The 14,295-nt window shown below is 36.2% G+C and overlaps 1 protein-coding gene across 2 annotated transcripts; it reads right to left on the bottom strand.

Moving 5' to 3' along the window:
• Positions 1 to 290: 290 nt before the first annotated feature.
• On the bottom strand, positions 291 to 2,050 carry LOC149220600 (Phosphoenolpyruvate carboxylase family protein). Of its 2 annotated transcripts, XM_089384831.1 has the most exons (2): positions 1,864 to 2,050; positions 291 to 1,744 (listed from the first exon to the last, which is right to left on the bottom strand). In XM_089384831.1, the coding sequence occupies exon 2, from the start codon at positions 1,603 to 1,605 to the stop codon at positions 742 to 744; it is 864 nt and encodes a 287-aa protein (XP_089240957.1). In that variant the 5' UTR covers positions 1,606 to 1,744; positions 1,864 to 2,050; the 3' UTR covers positions 291 to 741. The 2 variants fall into 2 exon arrangements, with proteins under 2 accessions (XP_089240957.1, XP_089240956.1); XM_089384830.1 differs by having other exon boundaries at positions 291 to 2,050.
• Between the last annotated feature and the right edge of the window lie 12,245 nt (positions 2,051 to 14,295).

Genomic DNA, 14,295 nt, shown 5'->3' with positions numbered 1-14,295 from the left:
TAAACTGCCGACCAGGTTCGCACTGAGGTTTGCCCACCCGTATAGCATGAGTTTTAAAGGGGTAATGCCGGGTGCAAGTCCTGGCTGATATTGACCGAGAAGCTACCCCCTAAAAACCAGCTCCTAAGGCCAAAGCGATCCGCCTCTTTGCAATACAGTACCTAGGGGTTTGTTCATAAAGCACCTCGCAGCAAAACGCTGACAAACCCACGAAATTAAAAATGCTGAAAGAAAACATTCCAAATGACGGCAACCAATGGTGTTTTAAAATCATAGCACAGCAAGGAGTCTAAAATTCAAATTGGCCATCAAGTATCACATTGAATTCCCACGCACTAATACATTATCAACTACACATAAAATGCACATACATACTTACCTTGTTCTGTGCATTCCAAAACACATATAAGGCAATACATACTTACCCCGTTCTGGATATTACAAAACCTACATAAGTCTCTAATTCCTTGTGAAACTACTGTTATAAATTATATCAAGTTTCAACCATCACTATGATCACCCCTATAATTGAAATATGCCATGGAGTTTTATGCCTGTTACAGACTACCATTGAACCAAGATACAGAATGTATATCACTCTACACTATGTTGGACAGACTCATATGCATTACATGCAAAACTTCAGCCCCAGTTGGGTGCCTGCTAGCTAGAAGTCAACCCAATCCATTCCAACCCAACTCGCGAACTATGCATCCCCAACATGCAGTGTAGCGCTAGAATTCACCCGTGTAGCTTCTCGGTCTCCAATTCTCTCTCCACATCCAAAACCTCGACTTGCTGGACACCATCCTCAGTCTCCACCCCATTAGTCTTATGCTTCCTCAGATCAGCGAGCGCCGCATCCCTGAACAACCCAATATCAACAGCACCGGACACCATATGATACCCACGTCGTTGAAGTTCACTGGGCGGATCGTGCGGCATTGCGAAGCCGGCCAAGAAGGGCCCATTCTTAAGCCCCAAAACACCCTTCTCCGCCCTCTGCAACATCTCTTTAGCCCTCTTGTTCCCCAAATCGTTCAAAAACCCCATACTGGTACTCAAGTCCGTTGGACCCATTTGAATACAATCTACACCCTCGACCATGGCTATTTCCTCTATTTTCTTCACAGCCTCCTCAGACTCCACCTGGCACATGACCAAAACCTCGTCTTCGTATTCCTCGAGGTATTTCTCGTTAACCCCGTAGCGAGAAGCCCTAACGACGGAATGCGCAACCCCCCGGATGCCCTTGGGCGGGTACCGGCAATACGAAACGGCCCTCTTGGCGGCCTTGGGGCCGTCTATCATGGGGAACATAAGGCCCTGGGGGCCGAGGTCCATGGCCTTCTTTACCATAACAGGGTCATTGTCCGGGATTCTTAAGATGGCCGGAGTCTGGGTGGAGGCCAAGGCCTGCATCACGGGCAAGGCCGCCATCGTATCCCCGGGGCCGTGCTCCATGTCGATTACAGCAAAGTCGTAGCCCGCGAATCCGACTATTTCCGCCACCACCGGCGAGAAGCTTAGCAAGAACACGCCGTATAAACGCTCGCCGTCTGCGAGGCGGGCCTTGAGCGGCTTCGAAAGGCCATTATGGGCCATTTTCGGGCCAGTGCCATCCGTCTTCTTCTTGCATGTGATGGGGCGAATTTGTTTCAAAGCCCGCGAAGGTTTGTTTAGGGAGGGGAAAGCGCGGGGATGGCCGTTAGACGATAACGCTGAATGGATATAGCTCTGCAAACTGTAGGTGAACGCCATTGATCAGTTCGTGGACTATCGAACTGTGAGATCTCTGTAAAAAGCAGCAGCGTCTTGAATGAAAAGGAATGCAAATTTTCGGTTCTAATCAGCGAGGTATACCTATTTCTCTGATGGTAACAAATTCGGCCCCATGATCGGATCTTCCATCTACATGATGTTGACGATGGTGCAGGTATGGCTGTCACTTATCTTGCAGTGTCACTAACGCCGGCCATGAAATACATGAATCCGTGTCGATTCCTTCCTTTCTATTGCCCGTGAAATTGGGAGTGGGACAGGCTCGAATCCTTGATAAAATAGAAAATAAAATGTGGGTGTATTGACCTAAATCGTTATATTAAATTTTGGGTTTTTTTTAAATTTATTTGTTTTTGCTTTTTTAATTTGTAGTCATATGCATCATGGTATATTAAATTTAATTTAGGTTTTCTTTTAATTTATTGGTTTCTGTTTTTATTATTTTTTTTATTTGCAATTATATGAATCATGGATCCTATATGGCCCTCTTAGTATTACTAAGAAAAAATATGGGGTTTAACGGTGAGTTTTGTTGGGTGAAACTCACGAGATGAGGGTTCAAATTTTATTGAGTATATATATGATCTGTTGTGTCTTCGCTAGAAGAGTAAGCGACCCAATAAAGGACGTCTCCGCTCTTATTGAGGAAAAAAAAAAAAAAAAAAATGCTTTTTCTAAATCAAAGATAATCATCCTTAAATTGGATGGGTACTTTTATCTCCATCCTGATATCCATTAGAGTAGCACATATTTTACGAAGGGAAGTATGGCTATGCTAATAGCCATAGCCATAGTTCATAATATTTAGATCCTTATCGTCCTTGAACTGAAAAGGCACCCATGCAATATAGCTGAAAATATATTTTGAAATTTTTTAAAGTCTACATTTTATTTGATAAAAAAAAAAAATGTTTCAATGGATTTTTATATAGGAATGCATAATGTTTTTTTCAAAATTTCAAAATCTTATTTTAGCGGATATTTAAATGTTTATGTAGAAATACACAATGGTGAAGTCATTTTTAGATAAATTTGTAAAAAATCTACAAATAAAAAATTAATATTTTATATCAGTCCCTAAAAAAAATTCAAATTTGTGAGAAATCTATATAGCAAACAAGAAATTAACATTTTATATTAATCCCTAAAAAAAATTCAAATGTCAAAAAATAATCAACTACTCGCAAATAAACAACATAGCCACAAATATACTTTTCTTCCTTACGAGTACCGAATAAATTCTCTTATTAATGACTCACTGCCATAGAAAATCAATTAAAAAAAAACTTGAATAGTGCTTTCAAATGTATTTTGGAGGGTAATTTTATAATTAATGTTCCATAAGAGGACTGTGATCAAAATGTTTACAAAGGCATAAATTAATACTCTAAACATTGAAGTTAAATAATTTAATGAGGGTGGCTTTCGCAGTATACACACTAATCTTGAATTTCAAAATGTTGGAAGGAGTCCTTATGAAAGTTGGTCTTCAACAGGGTCAACAATAGTTTGATTTTTTATTGGTAACTTCAACAACTTTTTCGACAACCACTTCATGCACACTCAACGCACCATTATCACCATTAGAAGCAACAATATTATGTTGATGTGTAGCTTCAAGTCATTTAGTAGTATCTTTAACAACAGAGATATTGATGGCTTTGTTTTTGTTACTCGCCTCAGATTAACGCTTCAAGAATAGTTATTTTTTGCATTTAACTCAATCAAGCTACCAGGAACATCACCAACCGTTGAGGGGGCTCTGTATCCAACTTTTTGAAAAGAAGATAAGGCATTGATAGATAAATGCCAATAAGATTGTTAATTTGAAAAGTTGTAATTTGGTTTTTATAATCAAATAAACAATAATTGATATATTAAATTAACGTTGGATTAGTAAATCCGATATATTTTGAGATAATTGTATTTATATTTGTGGGTTGTGGTGAACACAAATAGAACATTAGCGACGTGGTGAACCCGAGTGTATTAGTGAAATCGTATAACTCGCATGAAAGGAAATGGTCATAGAGTAATGGAGAAGAGATGGGAGATTGAATTTTGGATGATGCAATTATCCATGAACTTCACATTGAGTGTTGTGTATCACATTTTTTTATAAAGTGGTGGTCATAAATCTGGTGGGGAGTGTAGTCAATCATGTTGGTGAAGGCATCAAGGCATAAAGAATCATAATTTATTATTTCTTGTCATCTTCAGAAAACGATAATACAAAAAAAAAAAAAAAAAACAACAACAACAACAACAATGAATTTGATGATCTTCTGGACATCTAATACAATATTAACTTGGTTCGCCAAAAAAATGCCAATGTAACTAACAAAATTCCAAGAAATGTTTTGTCACTGATAAATAAAAATGGGAGAGAAACCATTTGTTGCATATAAATTAACCACTTTTGAACAAGATAGCAGTAAGAAAAGATACAAAAGGTGTCAATGTAGAAAGTTGTCAATTGATAGACAAGGCTATAAATCCCATGTTTAACCTTCTACAATTTGAAAAGAACCTATAATATTTATGAGAAAAGTCTACAAGAAAAAGAAACATAGAGTTGTGGCAATGATTGTTCAATCTTAGAAAGTTTGCTTTTTCCACTCTTTTATTTGTATCAAATCCTAAGATACAAACATTTTATCGGGTTTGTACTCTAAAAAAAATTGCACATACAGAACAACAAATTCAACTGCCCACATCATGCCTGTGTCGACCTTCAAAGCTTTCTACTGCTCCATACTAGATACTCGTCTAGTTGTTGCACATTTTGTTTCCCTCCTTTGTTGGTCTATTCCAGATACTCGTCCAACTCTTTTGGAGTTATATACTCTTTGTGCCTTTGAATTGCTCTCTATTTGAAGCAATTTAGAAGAAGAGCTTATAGCTCTTGGCAATGAAAACATGCAGTTTAAAAATTTCCAGCAGAGATGAAGATAGCAAGGAGTCGCAGTCTCATTGCTAATAGAATTTGGTTCTGCAAGTTGTAAGCCCTATAGATATTGAGATCGGCAAGTGGCTTGTGTTTTGCGAAATTGGTATTCACCCTCATAGTCTCGGTAAGTTATGTCACTTGAAACAAAAGAAGGTCCTCAAAGCCATTTTGTGATTATGGTAATGGAAATACCCCAAGAGGCTTCATATGCTCATGGAAATTGGTTTTAGTTGATAAAAGGAAATATGCATGTTTATTTATTTCTAGATGTGTGTGATAGCATGCATGTGTTTTTTGTTTGTTTCCACAGTGTGTGGTTGGTGGTTGGTGGTAAGTTATGATTCCGTTCTACATCAAGCACTCCCTCCCTTTTTTTTTCTTTTTCACCCTTGCTTAATCATGAGAAAGGTTTTATGGCCTTCGCTAGCTTGTCTAATGGTTGTCTGACATTAGTTGGCTTTTCTAATTATAGATGTCCAAATCATATGTTACAAAAGATTAACCAAATGATTGTATGCAAATATAGTAAGGGTGAATTTAATGGGATTGATGATGAATTTTTCAATCATTCTCTACCATGTTAAAGAGGACCTCTCACTTCAAGCATTGATGTTGTTGCATACAACAATAATCATGCCACGGATGTACATAGAAACAACAAACTTCTAAGCCTCTCTCAATCAGGTTGACATTACCAGATCCAAACAGTTGGAAGGTGCAAATGAAATAGAAAGTTCAAAAAGTGCCCAAAGTTTACATATAGTTAACTAACAAAAACTAACAACATGCTAGCCCGTTCTAAAGCTATGATTTCACATATTCATGTGCACTAACTTTTATTGCTTCGACATTCTTCTTAAGCACATCACAAGGAACACTGTGAGACTATTTTATTCTCTACATAATTATTTATCTTGCGTGGTTCATCGAGCTTGACTATCATTCCCAAACCATTATTTTCAATAAAATATCTAAACACTTTAATAACATATCTAAAATTTGATTACCAAACACCATTAAATAATTATAAAATTTATTTAAATTATAAGTTTATTTTCACGATAATTATTATTATTAATTTTATATATTTATATATGTAGCAAAATTTTATAAAATTTAATTAAGTTATAAGTTTTTTTTCTTTTTCTTTTTCTTGTTGATTAGCAGAATCGGCAACAGCGGTGGTATCGTACTTGCGTTACACAGGGTCGAATCCCACCGGCTGCAACTATAACCTCTAGGAGGAACCACCCAGCGCACAAGAATAGCCCTCGGGTAAGACGAGACTCGAACTCGTGACCTGCACAGCGGCACGGAGGACTTAACAGATCATCTGCTGGCCACGAGACCAAACCTCTGCGGGCCAATTATAAGTTTATTTTCACGATAATTATCATTATTAATTTTATACATTTATATATGTAGCAAAAATTTTAATTATAATAATTTATTTTAACTTGTAAATAAATTAGTTTTTGTTATAATATCAAAATTTATCAATATCAATTATAATTTATTTTACAACCAAAATATTCTATACAAATTTTATTTTAATTTAACATCAATTATAATTTATTTTACAACCAAAATATTCTATACAAATTTTATTTTAATTTTATAATAATGTGTAATTTAATATGAAAGGTAAAAAAATAAATTCAAATACTTCCTCTCAAAATTAATAAAAATATTTCATAAATATTTTGTAATAATTTAATTATTTATAATTAAATTAAAATTCTTAAATTCTCATTTTAAATATATGTATTAAAATAATTACACACAAACCATCCCATTTATAATTGATATTCATGGTTTCAGTTATTTGATAACCATGTCATTTGTAATTGATGTCCATAGCCTCTAACAACGATAAGACGTGTTACCTAGATTGTCACTCAAAATTTAATATCTATATATGAAAAAAAATTACATAAATTAAATTATATAATTTAGAGTGAAATATATATATATATATTTATTTATTTATTTATTATAGAGTGTAATAAAAAATATAATTTTAAATTAAATGGTGTAGAATGAAAATAAGAATATGCTTTTAATTTTGAAATCGGAATGGCATAAGAAATTTTACAGTGAAATAAAAAATAGGTTTTAAAATCTAAAACAATAATAGAAGAATGGTTTAAGAAAGACAAAAGTCCCAAGTTGGATGGTCGATCTGTAGAATGTTTCTTGGGATTCTATGAGTTAATTGGATCGGATCTTTTTAAAGTAGTGGAGGAATGCAGATCTTCTGGAGAAATGTATGACGCATTTAATACAACTTTCATTGCTCTTATCCCTGAGACCGATGACCCAAAAAATTTAACGATTGTAGGCCCATTTCGTTGTGTAATTGTATTTGCAAAATCATCGCCAAAATTATAGCTAATAGGATTCAGCCCATTCTATCTCAACACATATCAAGTGAGCAATTTTCCTTCTTGGATAACAGACATATACATGAGGCTATTGGTGTTGCCCAAGAAGGATTACACAGATTTGAAAATAAAATAAAAGTGGAAAGGTATTATTTTGAAGATTGATTTAGCTAAGGCTTTTGATAAGGCAAATTGGTTGTACATTCGTATGTTGCTTACTCATTCGAGATTCAATGTCAATTTCTTCAACTGGATTATGTGATGCATCACATATGCATCCTTTGCAGTATTAATCAATGGCGCTCCTTCAGATTTCTTCCATGCTAAGCGAGGTTTGCATCAGGGATGCCCTCTCTCTCCCCTACTCTTTCTCTTGATTATGGAAGACCTCAGTAGAAGGGTTAGGGAGGCTAATAGGAGGGGGAATATAATTGGTGCTTCAGTGGCCAATAACATCAACTTGACACATCTTCTCTTTGTTGACGATGTCCTGATCTTTTTGAATGGCTCTCGTCATGACATTGACTCTTTTAAAGGTATCCTTAATTTATTTTGTAGAGCTATGGGAATAAATGCTAATCATTTTAAATCTACACTATCTGCTACAGGATGCTCTCAGGCAGAGATCTCTTATGCACTTGAGGAGTTCTCGTTCCAACACTCCACCTTTGAAGAGGGACTAAAATATTTGAGATTTCATCTCAAACCCAATGACTACAAGAAGGCTGACTAGATGTGGCTAACTGTAAGGGTTGAAAAAAGGCTAAACTCATGGAGCCACAGGTGGTTATCGAGAGATGGTCAACTTGTCCTAATCAAGTTTGTACTAGAAGTCATCCATGTGTTCTCGATGTCTTTGGCATGGATCCCCACAGGCATCATGAATAAAATTCAAAAATGTTGTTGTGGTTTCTTATGGAGAGGCATAAAGGATGGAAATATTTTTGCTTGGTTCAAATGGGATAGGATTACTCTGCCCAAAAAATGGGGTGGATGGGGTATCAAGAACCTCTTTTGTTTATCTTAGGCCCTTGCTGCAAAGAGTGGATGGCGATTGTTATCCACAAACAACTTATGGATTTATGTGGTCACACAAAAATATATCCACCAGCTTTCTCTGACACAATGGATTTGTCTTCAAAATAAGAATAAGAACAACATCTCCTTGATATGGAAAGCCATTCTCGATACTTTTCATATCATTGGTTCTGGACTCGCTTGAAAAATCGGCTCTGATACACAAGTTCGAATTGGTATTGACCCGTCGTCTGGAAGAAATGTTCAGTGTATTCTACCCCCACACCTCGTGAATTTCTTAGCTAAACACGGCGAGTCCACCATCAATCAGATTATTGATATGGAGAACTCCTCTATATGGGGACAAGAATGGATGTCGACACAAGACTTAAATATCGCCACTCAATGGCATCAGGCTTGGAGAGCCTACACTAGAGCCTTCATCTTAGGTCACATAATACTACAAGACAGAGAGGATGAGCTCATATTGACACACTCTAAAAGGGGATATTACATCCCAAAAGAAGGATATTTTTTCATACATGTTGATAAAGAACCTAGGGAACTAAAATGGTGGCGAAATTCTTCATGGAAAATGAAGAGTTCGATTAAAACCAGACTTTTCTTATGGTGCCTCTTGGAAAACATAGTACCTATCGCCAACAATCTAATGAAGAGGTCCTTCTATGGACCATCCTAGTGTGCACTTTGTCGATGTGTTGTGAAGAATCAATCAATCATTTTTTTTCTCTTGTCAATTTTCAGTCACAGTATGGAACCTCATCTACCATGCATTAAACATCAGCATCAGGTGGAAAGGTGGCACTATCAATGATGCCTGGGATGGTTGGTGGAACGTAGCCTCCCTTGACAAACTAAAAAATCTACATCTATTAGTTTGTTGGGGCATAATCACAAGATCTTTTTTGATATTGATTATCATCCTGAACATCTCGATGCACAAATCCTTACAATCTACAATCTTCTACCTGATGAGGAGATCAGATCTAGTACTCGCTATGTCCTCCCTGAGATCATTGATCATAATATGCCTTGGGCTTACTTTGATGGATCAACACAAAATGGTCGATGTGGTGGAGGGGCAATTTTATATCTCAATAACCAGCATTACTTCAAATTACAAATCGATTTGGACTTAGGCACAAATAATTTCTTTGAATTATTCAACGTCAAATTACTTATGTTATTTGCGCATGAAAAGGGATTTCGGCAATTACAAGTGTTTGGTGACTCTTGGGTTGTCACTAATTGGCTTAATCTTAATTCTACATGTCACGTGCACACACTCAGAACATTACTAGAGGAAGTTCTTATGATATAATCACTTTTTTATTATATTTCTTGTTAACATATTTTTAGGGAGAGGAACTCTCTTTCTAACCAGCTTTCCAAGGTGGGCGTGCAACAGGTTCATGGGACATGGTTGATCACTGAACATAAAGGAAATAAGCATCACCAATATTACCATCGCCCTTTCATAGATATACAATGGGCAGATTTAGACAAAGAATAACTACACCACTTTTTTGATATGTCTCGATTGCAACAAATGATCTTTATGTTATTCTCCTATTAGTTTTTGTTACATATATGTGTATATATCATGGACAACTTCATCATATCAACGGTTTTGGACTTATGATCACATCTTGGTTATGACTTATATCAAATTTTAATTATGGTTGTTAACACTCATATGTTTGTTGAGTGTTATAAACAATCACTTTCAATATGCATTTCCATATACAACATGTAATTTTCACTATTTTACATAATGGAAATTACGATTTTGCCGGGGGGAAACAATGGAAGAAGAATATATATATATATATATATATATATATATATATATATATCTAACAATGAAATTAAACATATGAAATTATATAATATATACAGTGAAATAAAAACCAAAATATTTATATATTGTAGAATGTATAATGAAATAAAAAAATATTTTAATTATAAAACAAAAATATCATAAAAATTGTATAATGTATACAATGAAATAAAAATCAAAATATTTACATATTAACAAGTAGAATATTGCTTTACAGATATTAATGGAAACACAAAGCAAGTTATTACTAAAAATTTCAATCCTACCCAGAATTTAGACCACATTTCAGAAAGAACATAATTACTTTATTTTCTACAAGGTTGCGACTATTGCAACTACTAACAACAATTTTGGAGGGTAGTATTTGTATTCAAAGGGAACAAATTCTATGATACTTCAAAGCAGCGCGATGCATTAAATCGCTTCCATCCAAGTATCTATGAAGGCAACACTAATAACTACCAAGAATTTAAGAGGGCCTAGGGGCCATATACACGTCTTGTTGCAAATGGCCCCTAGGTTGTAAGCTAGATTACAAGCCAAGAAAATTGGTATGAACTTTTAAAGTTGTAAATAACTAGAGTTGTAAATTTAGCGAAACGACATGTGTATCTGCCTAAAGTACTTGGATTGTGAACAGATATCACGCGTATATGAAAAGGGTAGACGAAAATGTGAGATAAACATATTAAAAAAGAATGCCTAACATCAGAACATGGTAATTGTAGATTTGATATTCCTTGAGCTTGTTTTGAGTATTAAACAGGTTGTATGTGATTAATTTTTTTTTTGAACATAGTTAACCTCAATGTTATTTTATTCATTAAGAGTTTTTCAACATTATAAAGAGTACCTCAATCCAATCCAACTAATTTATGCAAGGAAGTTTTACTTTGGATAAATTGACATATGTTTTAATCATCATAATGGATGTTATCCCAATGTCATTTACTCATCTGCATACCCTAGTTGATAATTTAGCACCCTAGTTGATAAATTTATGCAAGGAAGTTTTACTTTGGATAAACTGACATGTTTTAATCATCATAATGGATGTCATGCCAATGTCATTTACTCATAATGGATGTCATCCCAATGTCATTTACTCATCTACATACCCTAGTTGATAATTGAGCAATATAAACACTGTAATCTTAACCCTTAGTGTCGTGGATTTAATATATGTTAAAAAGTGGTTATTTTTATTGTGATGATTTCTTATTTTATAATTAAGAATAAGATGAGTGGGTTATCAAAGCACAGGAAGGAGGTGATTATTTAACCATATGTTTAGGTAATATGTCTATTTATTTCATAGTGAGTGATTATATTTTTTTATAATTTACAATATTATTTTATGAATAAAAAAGTAAGGTATAATCATTTTTTTTTCTAGCGTGGTTATAAAACGTGTTCATCTAGATTACCTCATATGTTTAAGGAGTTGTCTTTAGTGCAACTTTTTGGAATTTCCAGTGCCGGAATCTCGTGGAAAAATTTGAGGCGAAATCTTGATTTGTGTTATTTAAACTAGTTTTTTGACTATATATATGGAGTCACCCTAATGAAGTGTTTTTTAATCATTATTTTGGATTTATCTTAAATCAATCTCTTTCCACTTTAAAAACAATTTGCATCTCAAGATATTTGATCTTTAAGATCTTGGTAAATGTAGAGTCATGATGGATCTAAGTTGTTTTTATTATTAATTATAATAAATTATAAATATAATAATAATAATTATTATTATTATTTTTAATTAGTTTTATGTAATTTGATCAAGTTAAAATGCTTTATTGATAATTATCATAATTATTTTTTTATGCTTTATTGATAATTATCATAATTATTTTTTTATTTTATAATTTTATTTTGTTTTTGTTTTTGTTTTATTTTCACAAAGTCAAAATCTTTACAACATCTCTATCATATTGAGTTGGAGAGCACCTCTCCATGCAATTACTTTTAACCTTTTATTATTCTTTAATTGAGGCTACATGTAAATTTTTACAAATATTTACATACAACATCTATTGCGACTCTTTTGTTTTTAGATTTAATTTAATAAATGTTATCAAATGAAATTAAAATAAAATATTTATAAAAATAAAAAATAAAAAATTGAAATAAGTTATGGTTTTTGGGCATGTGGTATTGATTAGCCATGATATTGTAACAAAGCTTATTTATACGGAAAGGTTATTAACTTATTAGCATATTAGCATATATGGGGGACAGGAGCTCTCGCATTGGGGAATGGAGACCAAGGGTTTCAGGCCTTGGCCCTAGGTCTCATGACCCTGGCACATAATTGAATATGGCAACAATTCAATGTCAGTTCTCTGTACTCGGCACCCAAAATGTCATAATTTTCTCTGGCCCGGAGGTATCGGTGGCGAGGTTGGTACTCGGGCCATTAGTTTTACAACCACAGGATGGGGTTAATCCCTTTTAACCAACATTGCTTATTGCAAAGGGTTTTGATGATTAGGGTTTTGAGACAGTTGCAGTTTTCTCGCTGTGCCGGTTTAAGTTTGTTTGTTTGGGCGCGGCAGAGATGGGGTTTGATAGCGAATTTCTTGAGCTCGAGCCTCCGCCAGAGGACCTTTTGACATGTTGGGGACACGAGGTCTCTTCCAAGAATCTTGACTTGTTTTTCCCAAAGAATGTAAACATCCAAGGTCCCAGTAAAGAGGCGATTGCGGGAGGCTCACAGTATGGGGTAAATCGACGAGATGAGAACCTCCCGAGTGTCTGGAATGGTGTTTGGCGGGCGGGCGCTACTCCTGTGGAGAACCAAGAGCAGCTGCGGACAGTCGAAGGTCGGGCGAAATTTTTGAAGCATTTCTCTCGTATTATCTCGTCGAACGAGGATCAAGTGGCTCTTGTTGGTGGAGTCTCGCAAGGTCAAGCTAGCCCCTGGCAAGGTTTTCCTCTGCTTTTCGCACCCCAGGGTCAAGAAGCCTCACACGGTGGCAGAGGACCTTCTTTAAGCTCCATTCCGGCTACTGCTTGCATAAATCGACTGCCCTGGGCCACATCTTGTGGGGGGGTTGACAGAAACCTTAGGACCTCGACCTCTAATTTGATCCCTCAGGCTGTTGCTTACTCAAAGGAGGTTGGGACCATTGAAGGAAACCAGCAAAGGAGGTCGGACGAAGCAGAAGTCCCTTCTGTGCCTGAAGGAGGGGGTCAAGGGCCCCCTGTTTCGGTTGCGCCGGATGCTCCTGTTCCAAATGCTGCAGGAGCGGAAGGGGACTTCAAGGAAGTCGTGGGGGCAAAGAGAAAGAAATCGAAGTCCATCAAGAAGAAAGAGCTTCGTCTGTGCTGTCTTTTGGGGGTAGATATCAGCATAGAACAAACAATGGACGCAACTGAGACTATTCTAGTTGGCCGTGTAAGAGGAAGGAAGTACTCGGCCGAATACATAGCGGACTCGGTCCAATCCGAGTGGAAAGAAGCCCCGGGCAAGCCATCAGAGATTCTTGTTTTGGAAAGGGGTTGGTTTAGTATTCATTTTGACAGCAAATCACATGCGGACTGGGTCTTTGAATGGAACTGGTGTTTTGGAAAGCGTCCCATTCTTTTTTGCAGATGGACTCCATTATTTAATGCGCAGAAGGAGAAATTGGCGGAGTCCCCTGTCTGGGTAAAGCTCCCTGGACTTCCTTTACAATTCTGGACGGAATCCGTTTTTGTCTCTATTGGTAATACCCTGGGTAAATTTCTGGATTATGATAACTCTTACATCATAACCAAGGACAGGAGTATGGCTTGAGTGCTTGAGAGCCTAAATCCAAGGGAGGGATTGGCGGATGCGATGACGTTAAAATACAGGGAGCTTGAATTCCTTCAAACCCTGGACTATGAAAACCTCCCTTTCCGGTGTCTTCGTTGTCATAAGTATGGTCATCGTGTGAAGGAATGTCCATTGGGACATCGTCGTCGTCGCCGTCAAATGAGACCCTTTTGACCTCAGGGGGCTCCTGCACAGGAAGCAGGGGGGGCTTAGCAGAAGGTTTCAGTGAAATCTGTAGACCAGGCGAGGGCTTCAGAAATAATTGATCTAATGGAGCAGGAACACCTCTTGGATGGTAAAAATGCAGCTGCCACTCAGATTAATCCGCCGGCCACCCTGGCTCCCCTACCTGATGAGCTTGTTGGGGCGTCCATGGCGGGTACATCTTCTTTTCCTCCCTTTTACAAATGTTCTTCTGCAATCTCTTTACAGTCTCTCTCAGAAAGGCCTGGTCCCTCCAGGCAGATTTTAAATGATTTCTCTGCGCTGAATTTATCTAAAG

This window comes from Pinus tabuliformis, chromosome Q, assembly GCF_031772625.1.
Source record: "Pinus tabuliformis cultivar Carrire ecotype Pingquan chromosome Q, CPIR1, whole genome shotgun sequence".
Lineage (NCBI taxonomy): Eukaryota > Viridiplantae > Streptophyta > Pinopsida > Pinales > Pinaceae > Pinus > Pinus tabuliformis.
This window is presented reverse-complemented; position numbering and strand designations above follow the sequence as displayed.

What these genes read in the sequence shown, in the direction of transcription:
- LOC149220600 (XM_089384830.1), bottom strand. Translation starts at nt 1,761, where the DNA reads ATGGCGTTCACCTACAGTTTGCAGAGCTATATCCATTCAGCGTTATCG.